This window comes from Lepisosteus platostomus, chromosome 11 (genome assembly GCF_059453375.1).
Source record: "Lepisosteus platostomus isolate fLepPlt1 chromosome 11, fLepPlt1.hap1, whole genome shotgun sequence".
Lineage (NCBI taxonomy): Eukaryota > Metazoa > Chordata > Actinopteri > Semionotiformes > Lepisosteidae > Lepisosteus > Lepisosteus platostomus.
The window spans coordinates 34090448-34109601 of NC_142621.1; the positions used below are offsets into that span (position 1 = coordinate 34090448).

General features: G+C 39.0%; 2 protein-coding genes across 2 annotated transcripts in view; one reads left to right on the top strand and one right to left on the bottom strand.

Moving 5' to 3' along the window:
• The window catches only part of acsf2 (acyl-CoA synthetase family member 2), a 54414-nt gene that overhangs the window by 22820 nt on the left and 12440 nt on the right, over positions 1 to 19154 (top strand). The window lies entirely within an intron of this gene.
• chad (chondroadherin) lies at positions 404 to 17475 on the bottom strand. The gene is made up of 4 exons (XM_088599349.1): positions 16568 to 17475; positions 7385 to 7548; positions 6145 to 6290; positions 404 to 3238 (listed from the first exon to the last, which is right to left on the bottom strand). Exons 1-3 carry the CDS (start codon positions 17345 to 17347, stop codon positions 6149 to 6151), a joined length of 1086 nt encoding a protein of 361 aa, XP_088455475.1. The 5' UTR covers positions 17348 to 17475; the 3' UTR covers positions 404 to 3238; positions 6145 to 6148.

Consider the following 19154-nt stretch of genomic DNA (forward strand, 5'->3'; position numbering starts at 1 on the left):
CTGATTCTTTAGGGCTACTCAATCTTAGCTCTTTATACACAAAAACACATTATACAGGGGTTTCTAGATGATAACTATATGTAGAAATCTAGACTATCTAGACTATTCCTTACCAGCATGTCTATGGGAGGCATGAGGAAACCAAAGCACCTGGGGAAATACAGGACAACCATGCAAACTCCACACACACAGACAGGCCAGGCCATAATCAAACACAGGACTCTGGAGCTGTGAGACAGCAGCACCAGCTCCCACACGCTCATGGCACCCACGTCTGCAGTTTATACTTCAGCCACAAGGTGGTACTGAAACCAAATGTAATATGGCATCTCCAGGTACTTGTGCAGAGAATGAGGATCTTTGCATTTATTAAACAACAATTAGAAAGAACAGAACTTCAACCTTTTATTATTAAAGCATACAACTTTTATTTAAAAGAGAATGCAACAAACCAGTATATATTATTTGTAATTAAATGTTAAGATGTCAGATTAATTAGGTAATTAGCAAAGAGAATGTTTTCAGAGACACTGCTGTTGTTTGTGAATTGGCCCAGTGCCTGAAGTCCGGCAGCCTGGGTGATAATCTCTCCAGTCCTTTCCTGAGGTCTGTAGGAAAGTGACCTGCATAATCTACAGTCTCGTCCTCACAGATAGCACCTGGCCACAGCCCTGTCTGAGGCAGGGCTCACTCTTCATCCAAACCGCTGCTGTTAATTCACAGCTCATCACGAGCTGCTGATAGAGAAACTAGGCTCTGCATGTATCAGTAGGTTGTCTTTCCATGGGAAAATCAACAGTCATGTTTTTTAATGTTGTATTTATAAGAATGTCACAGTTCCTCATTTCAGTTTGAGGTGTGGCACACACAAGTGGATTAAGATAAGATCATTTTATTGGCCATATACAATTTCTTGTATTAGGAATTTGTCTATTCGCATACCCCAACTTGCTCTCCATGAGACACACAGATGTGGAGAGAAGCTTGGGGTCAGAGCGCAGGGTCAGCCATTAATACGACACCACTGGAATAGTTGGGGTTAAGGGCCTTGTCCAGGGGCCCAAGGGAGTAGGATTCCTCTTCCAGCCACAGGATACAAACCGGCAACCTTCCTGCCATAGGAGCAGATCCTTAGCTACCGGGATATTTCTCCCTTAACGTTATTCTGGACTGGGAACACATACTGTATACTGTGAGAGCAAGGCCCTGTCTGAAACTGACAAAGACTCTTCAGCGCTCTCTTTGGAGCCTGTAGACAAACACCACAGCAAGACCACAGCCTGGGATAAATACAACCACACTTCACTGATGTCACCAGCTGGGAGAGAAACCCAGCTGGAACACAGTTTAGATCACTGTAGTTACGAGGTTCCAGGACTTATTATACCTTCCATGCTGTTCTGACTGTGCACAGATCATTTCATTTATAAAAAACATGTTTTGTTCCTACTCAGACTGATCAAATTCAAACATTACTAAAATTATTCCAACAGTTGCAAAGCTTAAAGAATAAATCAAAGAGCCTTTATTCAAAAGGAATGACATTCTCATGCTGGTATTATACATGCAGTCAGTCACGGATAGGATTATCTCCATACTCCCTAAGGAAATTGTTTTATTTTTTAATGCAGGAAACGTAGAATGGAATGGACTTGGGTTTCATTAAAATCTCTATCATATATTGGAGTAGATACATGTCCAAAGATTTCCACTGCACTAATTTTAGAATTAACTGTAATGCCTTAATATACTGCTTATTTTTTCTCTTCTGAAGGTGTCAACTGGGTTGTTTAAATAAACAGCCCAGCAGTGACTTGGGCCTCTATTTTCGATTCTTTAACGTGTGGCATAGTGGAAAATTGAGATACTACTAGAAGCTTTAGAAGAGTTACCAGTGAAATTCCTCATTATTTTTTCAAAACTCTTTTGGGCAGCTTTGGATACAGGTGAGTTTGGGAAGACACCTTTGCACATCCATTCTTGCTTTAATGGACAGACTAAGGAAAATATGTTCACCTACTGTACTTAACAAGCACCAACCAAGCCTTGAAAGCACATGGTGGAAAGGCAATGCTGAGATCCATTGCACTGTTTTAAAACAGGGTTATTAAAGTCTGCAACCTGCAGATTGTTTCCTTTATTTAGTCCTTAAGACCAATAGGAAGCCATGACTCCTGTCATATCTATCATTCTTTATGCTGTTGTCTCTGAGCACTCCCTTCATGAATGAGCACACACATTCCTACAGTGATCACACAGCTGATGTAAATACAATCTGTCATCCTGCAACAAAGAAAATGTTCCCAGTCTTTAAATTGTTTCATATTTACTTATAAAAAGCAAATGTTATTCTGCATGATGCTGGCTATATTCTTTAATTGCAAACTGAACCCAGCTCAGTCGGATAGAGGGGAATCAGTCTGCACTGGCAGAGTGAGTGTGAAGGAAGAGGAGGCTTTGGGATTCTGGCATGGCTGCTGCATACATTTCCCACAAAAGACAGTCTGAGCAGCTCAGACCCAAGCTGTCTGATGCAAGCAGTGGCGCTGTACCTGAGTGCTCTGAAGTGATAAAGCCAGGTAACAGTCTGTCAATCCAACCCAACATACAGCAGTGTCTGATTAACCCATTTCACTGCTGGAGGAGCGGTCATAGCACTGAGCCGAATACAGTCCCAATCAGGCACCAGGACGTGTCCGTGCCAAGGCTAAAAGAGGCACTTTGCATCTGTCATGCAAACGCTCAGGCCCCACTTTAGTCGGGGTAGGAAATAAAAATGTAACAAAAAAGAGGTTTACATTACATTTTACTTGTTTTTGCTGTCCACTTAGATGCTTGGTTTTCATGTCATTTAGGGTGTCGACAGACCAGTCAAAATTATTGTACAAATTCGACACAAAACGTCTGAAAAGACAAAAAAAAAACAAGCATTCCCACTTTGCTAATGGTACAGGCCGTTTGCCATGCACCTAATTTACACATCCTTAGAAAGAACTTCTTATATATTGCTATATAACATGCTAGAGAGAGTAAATAGGGCAGCCTGGCAAGGGCCGACTGTTGTGGGGAAAAGGAATTTCTGGAGACTGGTAAGTGTCTGAGACATTCTTCAGCAGTGAAGAGGGAGAGAGGGGAGGGGGAGGGGGTAAGGCAGATGAACGGTGTTGGAATAGCGGCTGGCATTGCTCCTTTCTTTGCACAAGTAGCCGGTCACCTGGACAGACTTTCGCAGCGTCTCCTGTGGAAAGACAGAAATCCAGAAGCCAAATCAAACAAGCATTACGGAGCCTGCGCAAGGAGAATGAAGTATTTGTGTGTCAGAGGTCTGGGCTAAAATGAAAAACAACAGACACTCATCTTGACCGGACAGAAGTCTTGCATTGACATTGTCCAGAGAGATCTCTGAGATGTCACCCCTCTGATGACTTACAGGAATAGCCTGACTCTGTCCACTTTTACTGCTGTTTTCATACAGTATCCTCTTGTAAAACACTGATTTTACACAGGATTTCTCTATATCTAAACTACAACAAGTCTCTAGGTCATGGGGCAAGTGTAGGAGGCAGTGTGCTCTGTTTCTAAATGAACCAAGATTCCATTTTCTGCCTGTTTTTTTTTAATTAACAGTTACATTTCATTATATTTCATGATGTAACAGGTCCCCCCTGACTGGTAGCATAGCATGGAGATCTGCACATTAATTGCCCTGATCATAGCAGGGCCTGGATGGCAACCAGACCACACAGAGTAATGTTACCTACCCATCCTGATGTGAGCTGCAAAGAAGGCATGTTTCAGTCCCTGTTTTCACCCAGTAGTAACAGTGGAAAATGTCCTCACTTGGTTAAACCTGTTTGGTCAGTACGCCAAATAACCATCTTTTTTTTCCAGTTGCTGACACAGTTACGACCCAGGCTGTTACTAAGATTTCAGAGAGATAGTTATTAAAACCTAAACTGTAAAAAAAAAAAACAGAAACTGTGTTTCACTCTCAGAAAGACTTGTGAGGATCTGATTGGACAATAGGGAGGGCTTTTCACCTCCCAAATCTGTGTGCCCCGTTACACTTCGGTAGAATTGGTATGTCTGCTATCTGTTATAGAACATTAAGAACAGGTATATATTGTTACACATAATGGGGTCATAGCATTTACTGTATTAATGTTTGCTGTTCACATCTCAGAAAACCTACAAACAATGGGTTTCATCTGAGGTGTGTGCCTAGCTGGAGGTACAGTAGTCTGAGAGACAGGTGAACACAGATGATCCATGAGAATTTTCTGGTTTACTCTACTTAATTACATTCTTGCTAAATCATTTGAATTGTCAACACAGAAACACAGGGATAGAAGGGAGAGAGAAACAGTGACAGAGAGAAGAAGAAACACAATCAACCTTCTCTTTTCCTAAGCCTGTCCTATGTGAGAGAACCTTGTGTTGACCAGTCTTGGAGACCAGGTTTTGGCTAAGTAATCTGAACCCTGTTGAAGAGAGCATGCTGTCTTATTAATTTTAAACACCATCTCTACTAATTTGGTAATGCAATTTTAGAATAGAGAGAGAATCACATTCGCTTCTGGCATCTGTGTTGTAGAAAGGTCTTGGGTCATACTCTTTTAGTTTAATTTAGGATGCAGTGTGTTCCTCTTGTTGGCCTGTCAGGGTTTTGCATAGTGTTTTGGGATATGATTTTGTGTTTGAGTTTTTCCTTGGAATATAAAGATATTCTAAAATTCACATGCTTCAAATTGTTACTTACCACTTGGATTTATTTTCTTTCCATCTCCCCCATAATTTGTAACATTTTTGTTTTGGTAGGTGCATGAATGACTAGTGTAAGCCCAGAGTAATCATTAGGCTGTGACTGTGAGTTGAAATGTACCTCAATATTTTATACTGCTTTCAGTAGGCTGTAAAAACCTGCATGTATACAGTACATCACTGTAGACAGGTCTTAACAGCAGGTTTTCCGCTGGGCCCTAAGAGCACACAGCTGTATTACATAAACGTAGACAGCAGTTAAGCGTTTTACTAATCCAGATGGGTAATTTTAGGTTATTTTTTCAAGCCCTAATAACATAGCTCAGAAATAAAAGTTTGGAATAAATGTCTTGCTGTTTTTAATACAGATAATGCTGCTTGTCCACTTTCAGATCTACCATTTAGCTACCAATTCCCAGACTCATGAGTGAGCTCCTGGGAATCTCCTCGTTGCCACACCATCCTCAGTTAATATGAAAGGCCCCTTTATTGGGTCTTTCTGAGCAGCAAGATTTTATAACAGTCAGTGGGGATCTTAGAGCCACGATTTTCAATGGAAAAGACGTTGGCTATGAAATACCAGTTGAAAACATGTTTTGAGTTTTGAGGCCAATGACTTTAGCACAAAATCCAGTACTGGGCACCTAATGTTAAATTTTAATTTTCCCCTGCTAGTTTTGAGAAAATGAAAATGTGCACACCACAGCTGAGGCACATCTTATATGGTGAGCTGACATACCTAAGCATACAGATGATTTATTGTTGTTTGCTGTTTGCCTGTGAAAACGCTTCAGAACTTTCACAGAAGCTGTGTTTCTAATATTGTTTTAGGCCAGGATCATAATAACAATGAAACATTCAGCCCTATGGCAAGGGAAAAATTGTTTTTTTCCTTTTCAAAAAATGTTTCTTTTGAGTTAGGAATTGACGCCAGTTTCTGTAGATGTGGTAGTGCAGGTCAGCGTGACTCACACAAACACACTGATGTAAGTAAATAACCTTCAGGCAGTGGTGTGGAGCAGTAGTTAAGGCTCTGGACTCTTAACTTGAATTCTTATGGGTTCCACTCCCCAGATGGTACACCAATATTATGCCTCTGAGCAATGTACTTCAATTACTTTGCTTTAGTAACAGCTGTAAAAGTGGGTACAAATGCAACTCCTTTGGTATAAAACCATTAGCCAAATAAATTATTAATATTGCAGGATATATTTAAGGAAATTTGATTACACAATTGTCGAGCAGCACAGAAAGTACACTTCCCCTTCAGTTGTACTGATCTTCATTCCAGCTGAAGCTGGAGCTGAAGGAGCTGTAGTATCGTTACTTTTATATTAATAAAGCATTTGCTCCCAAGGGGGACCCACACTGATGGGCCTTTACCTCTTTAAAGGCGGGTGCCCTTTCTGTCTCTCTTCGTCTTCCGTCTGCAGCTGTTGAAGGCAGAGCTGTCCCTGATCTGCTTGCCTCTGTGCTGAGATGGAGATGCACAGACAGCATCTGGACGCACCCTGCTGGAGTCCATCCAGCTGCAGACAGAGTGGACAGGGTCAAGGTCAGATCTGCCTGGTGTGGAAACGGTCACAGCTGGCCATGGTACCACTCTTTACGTAATGGCGCTTTAATAAATTACGGTCAGTGCCTGGACTGGCATACTGTATGGCGCACCCACGAAAAGATTAGAAATGGTCTCTGCCTTTGATTTTTAGAAAAACAGCCCAAAAAATAGTAGTATTTATGTTTCTGTCAGATGCAGAAAGCACAAATACAGAGTACATTTGTTCTTTTGAATTAGCATTTAGATGAACTGTTGCACCTTAAGCTACCATGGTATTTGTTATAATGTCAGACCATTCAAGGACACTACCACCTGTCAGAGGAGTAAAGTAATCATCCTAGCAGTTAAACTTAATCATTCTGTTTTGAATAGTCAACACGATCGTAATATTAAAAAGTTAATTTTCATTCTTAAGTGTTACTTTCATTTTCTAGAACCTCTCAATAAATTCTTATCAATAGTAAGATAATACAGAGTGATAATGTACAGTAAGTCAACAGTCATTCCTAACAATAAGTATAACAATGTAATTTGCAGACATCATGAATGAAGCAATTAGAGAGCAGGATCCTAAAAATTAAAGCAATTTCTCTTCTGCACTTTTAATACGTGCATGTAAAAATAATTGGGATGATTAATATGATAATAAGCGTGACTGATATTGCTGTTCTGACCTTTACACAGGAGAGTCAGGTGTTTCTGAACTTAGTGGACTGGCAGAGTGCAGTATTGACAAAGTAGGATTATTCTTTCACAAGCATAGGCAAACCACATCTCTCAAGATGTGCTATACTTGAAACCTTGCACGGGACTACAAACAGAACTTACTGCAGGTTTTTTTTCTAAAGGCAAATTCATACTCAGGCCAGCTCCACGGTAGATATGGTATTGCTTTTAACAGGGTGGAATTTCAGCCAAGGAAAACAATTGTCATGCGTTTACTACTCCGCTCCTGTCACTGCAGCTCTGTTCGTCTGAAGCTTCAGTACCTGTGCTTGGCTCTAGTATGCCCAACCTGCGGTGCTTTGAGGCGTTGCTCTCCATGACTGACTGCGGATGGATTACCTGCGCAGGGGGGTGAGCTGACAGGTGCAGCTCCAGGGGTTGCTGGAGAGCGTCATGTTCTGAATGGTGCTGAATTCCAGGCTTCCAGGCAGAGTCTTCAACCTGTTGTTCTCGATGTGCAGGGATTTGAGAGCTCTGACCCCGTTGAAAGCTCCGTCTGAGAACTGACAGAAAGCTTTCCTCACAAAAAAGACAATAAACAGTCCATGTCTGTGGGAGTCACTGTTACTGTCTGGGTTCATAAGATTCATGATCCGGGAATCTTAATACATGTCTTTTTACCGTCCTTAAAAGTTGCAGCACCAGTGTGAAATTAAAGTGAGGAAATGCACTCTAGCTGTTTGCCTTATCTATGAATGTACCCAAAATAATCTTTATAAAAATAAATACAAAAATACAGTTCCCTTCCAGATCAGAATCCATTCCAGAGCTGAACTTTGGACTCAGGAGCTATAACGCAGCAACACTAGGTGCACTAAAGCACTAATCCTTTGACTCAGCCCAAAACTACACTGATCTACAGTATGTTCTTTCTCCATATTCAGTTTAATTTCTTTAAAGAATTAAAAGAAGTAAATATTTTCTTTAAATCTATTATAATTATCACCTAAAGTACCAATACAGATGTTAGTATCAAAATACACTTATTATCATTTATAGCTGCAGTAAATTATTAATTCTTTAAAGAATTAAAAGAAGTAAATATTTTCTTTAAATCTATTATAATTATCACCTAAAGTACCAATACAGATGTTAGTATCAAAATACACTTATTATCATTTATAGCTGCAGTAAATTCAGTTATTTTTGTAACAGGTGCACAGACGTTGTATGGAATAGACAAGGCATTAGTAAATTCACTAAGCCGATTAATATTTACCAGTAACAGAGTTGATTAATATGAAAGTCACAGGGTAATAGTGTGTATGGTCACTTCTGGAAGCAGCACAAATTGTTAATCTGTACACAGCTGACACATGGCTTTACACAAGATTGTTCCCCTAATAGAGTCAGAACAAACATCTGCATTTGTTGTGATCACTGCGCCCAAGCATAATGTCCTAACTCATCCTACAAGGGCTTAAGGTCTAGAGTCTCAGGTTTAGTAAGTAGTATTGGTACGACATAACTGCCACGATTTACCTCGCTAGAAACCACTGTTACACAAGGAGTATGAGGTCATGTCAGGATGAACCTGCAAGACATCCCTTTTCATTTTGGCAAGCTGTCTTGATTCATGGTGACTTGATCCTGTCCTGTCACTGATGCAGTGCTGGAGTGTAGTTTGCTAAGCCAGAAAAATCATGCAGAATTAGTCCTCCACATAATCACAGCACAAAGGTTTTGTTGTGATTTTAAGCGGTGCAAATTCTTTTCTGTGTTTCCCTTTCTTTATGTTCATTGGGATTGATATAAAACAGGATAAATCATCCCATCACCTATGCCTAATCAATTTCCCTCACTAAAGAGATATTTTAGTGCTTATGCAATAGCCAGAGCTGCTTCAGTAGAGTGATACTGTATGTTTATTTTGATGTTGAGAAAATTCACAAGAACACGTGTAGAATGAGAACGTAGGCCAGAGAATTAATCACAAAGATTTTGAGTTACATACTGTATCCTTCATTAGAATAGGCGGTGTTTTTTGGAAGCTAAAACGTGGAAGAATTTTCCAGATGACACTGCTGACACTGTGTCCAAATTCTCATCCGTGTTTTTGTTTAGATTATAATTTTAAGATATATAATTGGTAATTTATGCTGAAAACAATAAACATATATTTAGTCTGTAATGGTAGGATATGAAATCTTTTTATAGATCAGTATACTGTCCAGAAGACTAAATGAAATTGCAGCTGTGCAATTACAAAACATTGGCAGGCTTCACAAACCAGTTTTTAATGTTTCCAGTGAAATAAAACTTAATTTCATCACAATCTTCTGATTTAGTTCCATGTGGCTGTACCTCATTGTTGTCCAAATGGTGAAAATCTGAATTTATTTGCCTACTTTTAATTTCTGTTTTTAGAAACATACCTAATTCACTACTGATGATGATAACAACAACAATATTATTATTATTAATAACAACAACAACAACAACAACAACAACAACAACAACAACAATAATAATAATAATAATAATAATAATAATAATAATAATAATAATAATAATACCTATACTGTACATTATGCTGCTTATTCCCAGAAAGGGAGCCTATCCTGCATTTAAAGGTTGCTAGGATGTGACACCACATGGATACAGTGCACACACACAAGGATCAGTTTAAAAAGCTATCCCAGGATCCAAAAATTGTGAGGCAGAAGTGCTAACTGACATACCACAGTGACATCCATAATAGAAAATGGGTTTAGTAACTATTTTCTTTTAAATTTGTACAACAAATATGATTACTGCATAAAACATTGGTTTTAGAGTCTGTTCTTTGGTTTTATATACTTTATGTGGATAACACAGCTGGCATCAGTGAAATTGTGTAGCGGGGTGTGAGCTGTCCACAAGTCAAAAAGGTGACCACCAAGAAGGCTCTGGTCAAGACAACTGGTCAAGAACACCTCGGAGGTTATGGGAATGGTTTAATGCCAGACACAGGTCTCTGCATGTTGACAGCATTCTGACAGCATTCTGATAACATTCAAAGATGGAGGAACTAAACTCTGTTTTTTGAATTGTATTTGTACCATGCGTTTTAACTGAAAGGATCCCAGTTGGCTTTGCAGAAAGCGACATACTTCACCTTCTACAAAAGTGTGGCACCCGCTTGGATAACACCGTTTGGATCTCAACAACACCCATTCTGCTCCAGTAACCCCACTACACAGCAGATCAGGGAGAAAAGTGAGATCTTCCATGAATTTAAGAGGAATAGATGGGTGGCCAGGTTGTGGAAGCCCATAGTAGGTCTTAGCAAGGACACCAGGGTTAACAACCCTATCCTTATGAAATTCTTAATGACCGATAATTCAGGTCCAGAAGGAAGAGCACCATCTGCTTAGGTGGCCATAGGAAATTGAACTGCTCACAAAAAATTAAATTAAAAAATATATATATAATAATAAAAGAAACACGGTTGTCAATTGAAAAATGCTAAATTGACCACATGAGACTGGCAGCGAGAGGCCCAACTTGGCTGTGTGCATTATTACTGCTGCTCGATTATCAATATCGCTGCTCTCGTAGTCTCGTACCTCCCTGCTCAGGCTCGCTCGATACTCAGTGTCTATGACTGGGCTCGTTGAATCACTGTCCCGGTCTTTTTTTGATCTCTATTCTTCTATGGGAATGACTATATTAAACAACACCATTACAGCAGCAACTTAGTTTTACCTTAGAGAACTCCACCTCTAGGCTGTTTAATACAAGTATAATTCAGTATTTTCTTTGGTTGTAAGTACCATTTAATTTTCAGTTGAAGATGGTTTGCCGCTTTATATGTAAGGTGCCACCTGCTTGACTGAAACCAACATTTGATTTAAGGAACATAAATAAAGCAAGGGCCTAGTGCTGATTCCTGAGGTACTGTATGCCACTAATTGTATCATCCCTCTATGTATGTATCTCAGTCAGAATACTCCACTAACCAGTAACCAGTCTCTCTACCATATTCGTATAATTGGATATTCTTGGATTCATATTTTAGTTTAATGTGGACCTTGATCAAACTTTTCTGAAAATATATCTGATTTAACACAATGTGTACAAATGTTATTATTTCTTCCATGACTTTAAGAAATCTGATTGTCACCTAAAAGGCTTGGCCTTCCTTTTCTAAAAGCCTTTGTATTCTCCAGAAGGAAATTCAAAGTCTCACTGAAGTCAGCCAAGCAGGCACTGAAACTTAAAAACAAATTCAAGTTACAGATCCAGGTTCCTGATGAAAACTGTTCCGGAATGTAGGATCGGTCGTTGTTGAATGGTGGTTTAAATCGGCAGGATAAATAAGAAGCAAAGGTATGATCTTTTTATAGGGTTATTTTAAAAGTTATTTATAGTTTAATAAGTGTGAAAGGCCCCCTTATGTGAGTGTTATATAAATCTGGCATCTGTAGTCCCCTTGGACTTCCAAACGTTTCAGGCAAAATGCTAAAACTCTCAACGAGGTGCAAAACGAATCGATCTCTTGAAGATGTGAAATCTCCTCCTTAGAGAAGGAAGGAGTCTTATGTAAGACTGTAAGACATTAACTTGTTTGACCAGACCTATGGAAAATTCCACTGAGAGAGAGCAGAAGTAATGGATGTGGAAGGTCTGGTAATTTGAGGGAGTGGAAGATGGATGGCTTCCAGTTTTAAGGGTTGTTTTTCTCTCTTCATCTCCTTTCAAGCCTCTCTCCTGCCAGCAGCTTCGCAAAGAGCCCAATTGTCTATTCAGCAGGGCAATGGCAACCCAAAAATACATCTCTTCATTGGGCCCAGAACACCATGCTTATATTTATCCATCTCATAACCCTCGCTGACCTGTTTACAGGGGGAAAAAAAATGTAAATCTGAAAATAACACTTGTGTAATAATTAGGCTGGACAAGCTTCGATTCTGTCTAGTAAACAAGGCCTAAAAATATACCGTTTTGATTGGAAAGTGATTTTCTAAGTTATGACTGCACAGACTTTACTCTCTGCTACACATTCACATTGGCAAAATGATTTAGTTGCTTTTCTAAAATATTTCTGGTACATTATTTGTCGAAAAACGCGTGAAGGTGTTGTGAAAGTGGCAGTGGCAGACACCTCAAGAGAAACTGGAGCTGAGATGTTTATATAACATTCACCATGTTACAAAAATGGGTGTTAGCAAACATTTATCAACATGATCAACTAAAACTGGTAATAGAAAAAAATGCACGTTGACTCACTCCTGTAAAGGGTTACCTCAGACCTTTTAGTGCACCTAGTGAAAGGGGAATTTTTCAAAGCTTTCATTGTTGAAAAAAAAGTCCTCTTAATTTACTGAAAATAACTTTGAAGATGCCAGTAATGCTGGAGGAAAAATAGGTGTGGAAAAATATTTTTAACATAATTTCATATGGTATTGAAAATATGTTCTTTTGGAGTACAATCTGTGGAGAAAAATGCTTTGATTGTTGTCCCATAATTCTTATTAAAAGCTGAGGTTTTATGTGACTGTGTTGGACTCCAAGTTAAGTTTTCAAAACACCACTTTTATCCCCTTTTATGAAATGTTAGTGCAGAAAGATTGGTCATAATCTTTGGTCAGCGGGAGCCCTACAATTTAAGCTTGTTTCTCTGGATTTAGTGGGCTATGTTAGATATGATCATATGGTTCATATCTTCATGTTTTTCAAGTTGTACCATTCAGAAACAGTTACCAGGACTTCCTATGCTTACAATCCTTGTGGGATACACTGGACTTCACAGGCTAAGAGTTGGAAAGAAAATGCAAAATTGAGGAAAAATGAATACATTTTTGTTGGGCCATCCTTCCACCTAAGCTCTCTGATACTTCATTTAAGTCTTAAAATGAACTGACAATTCACTTAACCATTATTTTCTTCTTAAATTTAGTATATTTAACATAAAGTTTAATATTACTACTTCATATCATTAACTTTCTGATAGCAGAAACCAGTGTAAAACAATGGATTGTTATTATGAGATTATTATCAGGGGGAATGACCCAAACTGCACTGTGGCTGTGCAACACAGGGCTCTCTGTCAGTCATGGTTCAAATTGTGATTCACTCTGTTGTAATTTTCCAGCTTTGCGTGCTCAGATTTCCATGTCTCAGGGCCAGCAGGAGATTAATTTAATTGGCAGACCCATGTTCTGACCTTTTCATATCTCTCAGCTTTTCATACCACTGTTTCTAAGACACCTTTCCACTACAGCAAAGGGCAGCAGTTCTTCTACAGGACATGGCAAACAGATGAAGGTGTGTAGTAATTTTGTGGACTATATTTATCCTTTTCTTCTGGCCATGTTAACATATTGGTCTCCTGCTTCTCACATCACTGACATTCATCCCTGTTTTTCCATTGGTATTTTTCCCAGCCATCTGTTTCCTGCAGCGTCCAACAAATACTTGTTTTAACTTTGTTATTTTTTAAACCAAGTTAAGTGCAATTTTGCCTTCAGTCCCATCACTGCTGAGGAAGTACAAAGAGCACCTAGTGTGTGCATGAATCTTCTCCTCCTGTTGCAATGCACATACCTGCTCTTTTTATTTAGATGAGAGCAGAATTGTACTTATTAATACTGCATTGGCTTTCTGCAATGCATGCCTCACTAGTATTGAAGAAACAGATTTTGTTGTGTTTAAAATCCAAAGTATATAAAGCACCAAGTTTGTTTCTGATTTTCAATTAGCTCGGAACTCAAACTATATTTATCATGAAGATTATGATGTTCTAACTGAAAGGTGTCTATTTCAACTGGGCTTTCCTACACCTACATTGCACAGACAGGTGAAATGGTATTACAGGTTCTGTTTCAGGTTGCAGGTTTCCAAGTTCATAAAGACTGAACAATATAAAGATAATACCTGCAATATAAAGATAATGTGATCAGTAGCAAATTGTGCATGAGCTTTACAAAATTATTCTCTACCTCATACCATCCCTTTTTGATGGGCACTATGTGTATTGTGAGTACAACACAGAAATAAAAATAGACAATCATGCAGAACACAGAAGCTACTTGGGTGAAAATTCAAACTCTGGTAATATTTGGAGTACTACAAGGAACAGTATTAGGTCCCCTGTTCTTCTTAACTACTATCAAAGATCTGTAATTTATCGTAATTAGGAAATTAGGGAATTTAGACTGAGATGTAGTCACCATTTGGCTGATTGAATTTAACGTAGATTAATTGATTTTGCTTCACGCAAATATCGATAATGTATAATATGAATGCCTTACATATCATACAAAATAAGGAAATGCAAAGTGCAAAAGCGGGTCTGTGTCTTGATGTTCATGTTAAATAACTAGTGTCATCATTAAGGCAATGCTGGGAAACAGTGAAAAAGGCTAGTAGACACGGGATACAGAGTGAGGGTGGCAGAATTCAATCAAGACCCACAGTATCATGTTAAAGTTGTGCTGTGTACTAATAAGGCCTTTTCAGTTTCAGTTATTACACTACACATATGGCTAATGATGGCTTGAGATCATCTAAAGAAGAATAATCAGGATATTTTCTTGTCTCAAATTTCATGCAGATTGCATGAGTAGAATCAGAGATTCCTGAAATATTAAATCCAAGCATTCAAGAAATATAACTTGAAGGAATTAAGGGCCTGTTCACATCATAAAACCTTAATTTTGAAAAATATTCTTTTTATAAGAGTTGAATCTCCCACACTAACACATCATGGAAATGATCTTGTCCGTTTCATTTCAAAGTATTAGAATTATTTTGGTAATAAGAATATAAAGCAAACATGCAAGGTGTAGTACTCAACATCTTCTTTGGACGGAAGAAGCTGTATTTCAGCACCTGAACAGCGACCTAAATTCCCAAAATAATCACCTCCAACATCTATAAGACCAACAGGCCTTTTTATTACTGTTATCAACAATGATTTGACTCTTTCAATGTTGACTCATGATATAAGAGAAAATGAAACCTTGATTTCATAATGGCATACCAACGCTTGCATGTATTGCATTACTGCATACCAAGGAGTCCCCACAGAAAAAAAAATATGTGCTTTCCTTCCTTAATAAAAATTGGTTACTTTTAGTATAGTAGTAAAGATAGTGATGGAGCTGATGACAATAATAAACCACCATGAATGATTCTTCAAGAGTTGGTCTATCCATCATGCAATGACTCTTTTAATAGGTTGAACATCCTAAAGAAACCTTTGATAGCACCTCCTACAGCACAGCGCCCCCAGTGGAAATTCTGGTGCAGAAGAAAGAATACCATTAACCACTAACAGTAGCAGCTAGGTTTTCCTTAGTGGTCTCCCATCTCAGGGTTGACCATGTCCAGCCTTGTTGAGCATTTGAGCTCTGTCGAGGTCAGGCTACAAAGTGATGCCGATGTCTTAGAAAAGCACCAGATGAATAATGAACCAACTAGACTAACAGACAGGCTCCTACCGTACTTTAGTTTCCTCTCCTGTAACAAAATAACCTTGCTATGAATGGTTGGAAAGGAATAACACCATTATCCTCAATTTCATTTCCTCTGAAAATAAGTAACCCAATGTAGTTATGTTTAAAATAAAGTTTTCTTTTTCTCAGTGGAACAACCCAATGATACATGTTTTGGATTATGGGAAATGCTGAACAGCGCTATTCCAAACTATCAGATTTATTTAGATAACAACAGCATATATAATATACCCTTCTTTACAACAATTTAGTCTTGCACTTATGTCCTAATACAGTGGCTTCCCATAGTATCTGCAGGAGTTCTCTGCAATGAATAAATAGAATAATAAGTGATTTTTTTTCACTGCACTGCTTCATTGTCTTTCAGATTATGCTTTCATAATGAAAGCTGGGATTCATATTTAAAAAATAAACTATGTAACACTCATATTTGAAATTCCATTAGTAAATACAGTACCTGTCAAATAGCAGTATAAATGAAGCTGGGAAAGTCAGAAAATAGCACAGAATATTTCTAAGCTAAATCTCAGGCTAGGCAGTATACTTTTCATTTCAGATTTTATGTTGTTTTCAGTACTATGAAAAAAGGGATATGAGATCTTTCATCTCCAAGTGTTTGCCATATGCTTCCCAAAATTAGATGTGAAAAGCAACCTGCAGCTGTTAAGATCAAAAACAAATATGTAATTCAATATTCATGAATGCCACTTACTTACTTATTAACCTTTAAAACCAAATCCATAGTATTATCTCAATTGATCATTTTGACCCAGAGTGAAAGGTTTTAAAAATCTGGTGGCTGTAAGATAATAGGTTCTAAGTTGCATGACCAGATATGTGCCTCTGGCTGGTCTATCAGTTCTTGTATTTTATTCATTGAAAAGTTCTGGTACAATCTTGAAACCTTGTATTTTACTATTTTGTACAAAACTGATTAGCAGTGAATACATGGTTTATTCTTGAAAGATTTGCACCTGCACTTGTCTTTTAAAAAGTGAATTTTTAAAATGCATTTTTTTATACAATGTGCAGCACATAGCACACTCATACAGCCACACACCTTGCTCCAGTCAGGACTTACCCTTTCCAGACCCATGTTGTCCAGATACATTTTCTCCACGTACTTGCCAAAGGACAGGAAGGCATCATCGGGGATGAGTTTCATGGGGTTTCTGGAGAGGTTGAGCTCCTCCACCACCCGCAGTTTGCTCAGGGCAGCAGTAGGGTAGGTGCTGAGGCGGTTGCGGTCCAGGTGAAGGATGGCAAGATTCTCCACATCTTCCAAGGCAGAAGGCTGGATGGAGGACATCTCGTTCCCACTGAGGTGCAGCCAGCGCAGGTCCTTCGCACCTGTGAAGGTGCCAGCTCGCAGCTCGCGGACCTTGTTGTCATTGAGCTGGAGGATGAACAGGTTGATCATGGGCGAGAAGACTCCCTTGGGCAAGTCGCTGATCTTGTTGCTGTCCAGGTAGAGGTAGGTCAGCTCGGTCAGATCTTCGAAAGCCCCTGGCTTGATGGAACTGATCTCGTTGTTGGACAGGTAGAGGTAGATGAGCTTCTTCAGCCCTTTGAAGGCCTGCCCAGGAATCTCCTTGATCTGACAGCTCTGCAGGTGCAGAGAGATGAGATTCTTGGCGTTGCTAAAGGACCCAGCAGGTAGAACTGGAAAGCTGTTGCGCTGCAGATTGAGGAGGCGTGTGGAGTCGGACACGCGAGGGACCTTTTTCAGCCCCGCGCTGTCGCAGATGACATGCTGCAGATCCCCGTGGCAGTGGCAGGAGCTGGGGCACTGGCCAGGGGCAGATACAGCTGTGGCCACCAGGGCCAGAAAGCACACAACATGATAGCTTATCCTCAGCATGTCTGGGGCTGATCTGTCTGCTGGACTGCTGGGCTGCTACAAGGCAGAGCCGGAGAGAGAGAGAGGGAGAGAGTGAGTGAGACAAGAGGAGGCAGAGCAGAGATTCCCTTTAGCTTGAAAGACTGCAGTCAACAGAACACAGCACTATTTATAACATTATTTTGAAAAAAACTTTCAGAGGGCAGCCAACTTGTTACGTGGAAAGGTCCGCAGGGGTAAGCAGAGTTTCTGTCAGCTTTAACACTTGCAGTACTATCAAGCACTGGAACTCCCTCTAGCTGTATATAGCTGATACTTAAGATGTTTTATGTATTCTAATTCACTTCACTTCTAATATTTAATATTTTGAATGATGTCCCTCTTACAGAGTTAAGAATGCAGTAGAACCTTTAAAGAGAAACATGGTCTTGATCAATGAAGTATGTTACATAACACAACTTCTGACCAGAAGTGTGTATGTTGTGGGACCTGTTTTTATTTTCTTTGAAAAATGCTAAAAAACAAAAAACAATCATGGGGCATCTGAATATATTAGACCACCCTTGCATTGCTGTTTATTGAGCTTTGCACACATTGAAATTATTCATTGCGGCACATTTGAGCAAAATCTGTTTAAACAAAAGCATTTTATATAAGTCTAATCCCAAACTAAAAACACAGCTGCATCCTCTGTAATTTGACTTCATTTTTGTTTTTGAAATGTGCTTCACAGGCTTTCTTTTGTACAGATGGTACTCTTGACAAGAATGAAGCCCCAGTGTACATGAGATCCGTTCTATATTATATATATATTAATATCTGGAATCTGGGGAAGTCATTATATTATGTCTGTGTTTCTCTGCCAATTAGTCCCAGAAGTGTGTTTGGGTTTATTATCTTTGTGTTGAGTCCAGTCAGCTTCATTTTTGACTAACAACAATGATGAACTAAAATATTCAGATTCCATTGACTCCATGACCCATGATCATGCGTGCATTTTGCACGAGGAGACCCTTTGCTTTGAGACTAAAATGTTCAATTTACACACCCATAATCCATAAACTATTTTCCATGCCTTGGATACTTGCCTACAGAGATTTAGCTCCAAAAAAGAGTCTGATCCTCAAGAACTTAAATGGCCATTTTGTCCATTTCCTATAGAGGACTAAGATCAACAATGGAACATGGATCCATTGGATCAAATTCTGTTTTCTAGATGGAATCCAAACATATATGTATGGAGTCATCTTGGAGTTATGTATGATGGTATCACTCAGCTGTCTTTTGTTTTGTGGGTAGTGTGTGAGAATGCCTTTAAAGTCATCATCCATCAAAGACCTCAATATAAAGGCAAACAAATTCCAGCTGAGACAGTAAAATTAAGCAATGGGGACCTGGAAGAATGCAGAACGAAGAAAGCAGCCCGTGGCCTGCCTGAGGCGTAGGCAAGAAACCTCTGATGTTTAGTCTTAACCAAATATCTTTGACTACATGTCTAAAACAAATACATTAATACAGAAATAGCCCAATGAGTTTCCTGTCATTTTTACAGTGAAGAATAACATGCTGATTGATTATTCCATTTCTTTTTAAAAGCTGACTGCTATCATATTAAGGTTCATGTACCACAAATTTATAACACATTATGTGCTGTAGGTGAGAGACATTTAAAGTAAGTGGGCACTGTGGTTGCAACTCAATGAAATACAATCACCTATCCTTCTTGTCCAAGGGAGGAACAACCTTCTTCTGAATTAGATAACAAAGCTAAGAATTCTTCTAAAATGAAATCTTTGTTTTGCAGCAGAATAATTACGACCGGATATTT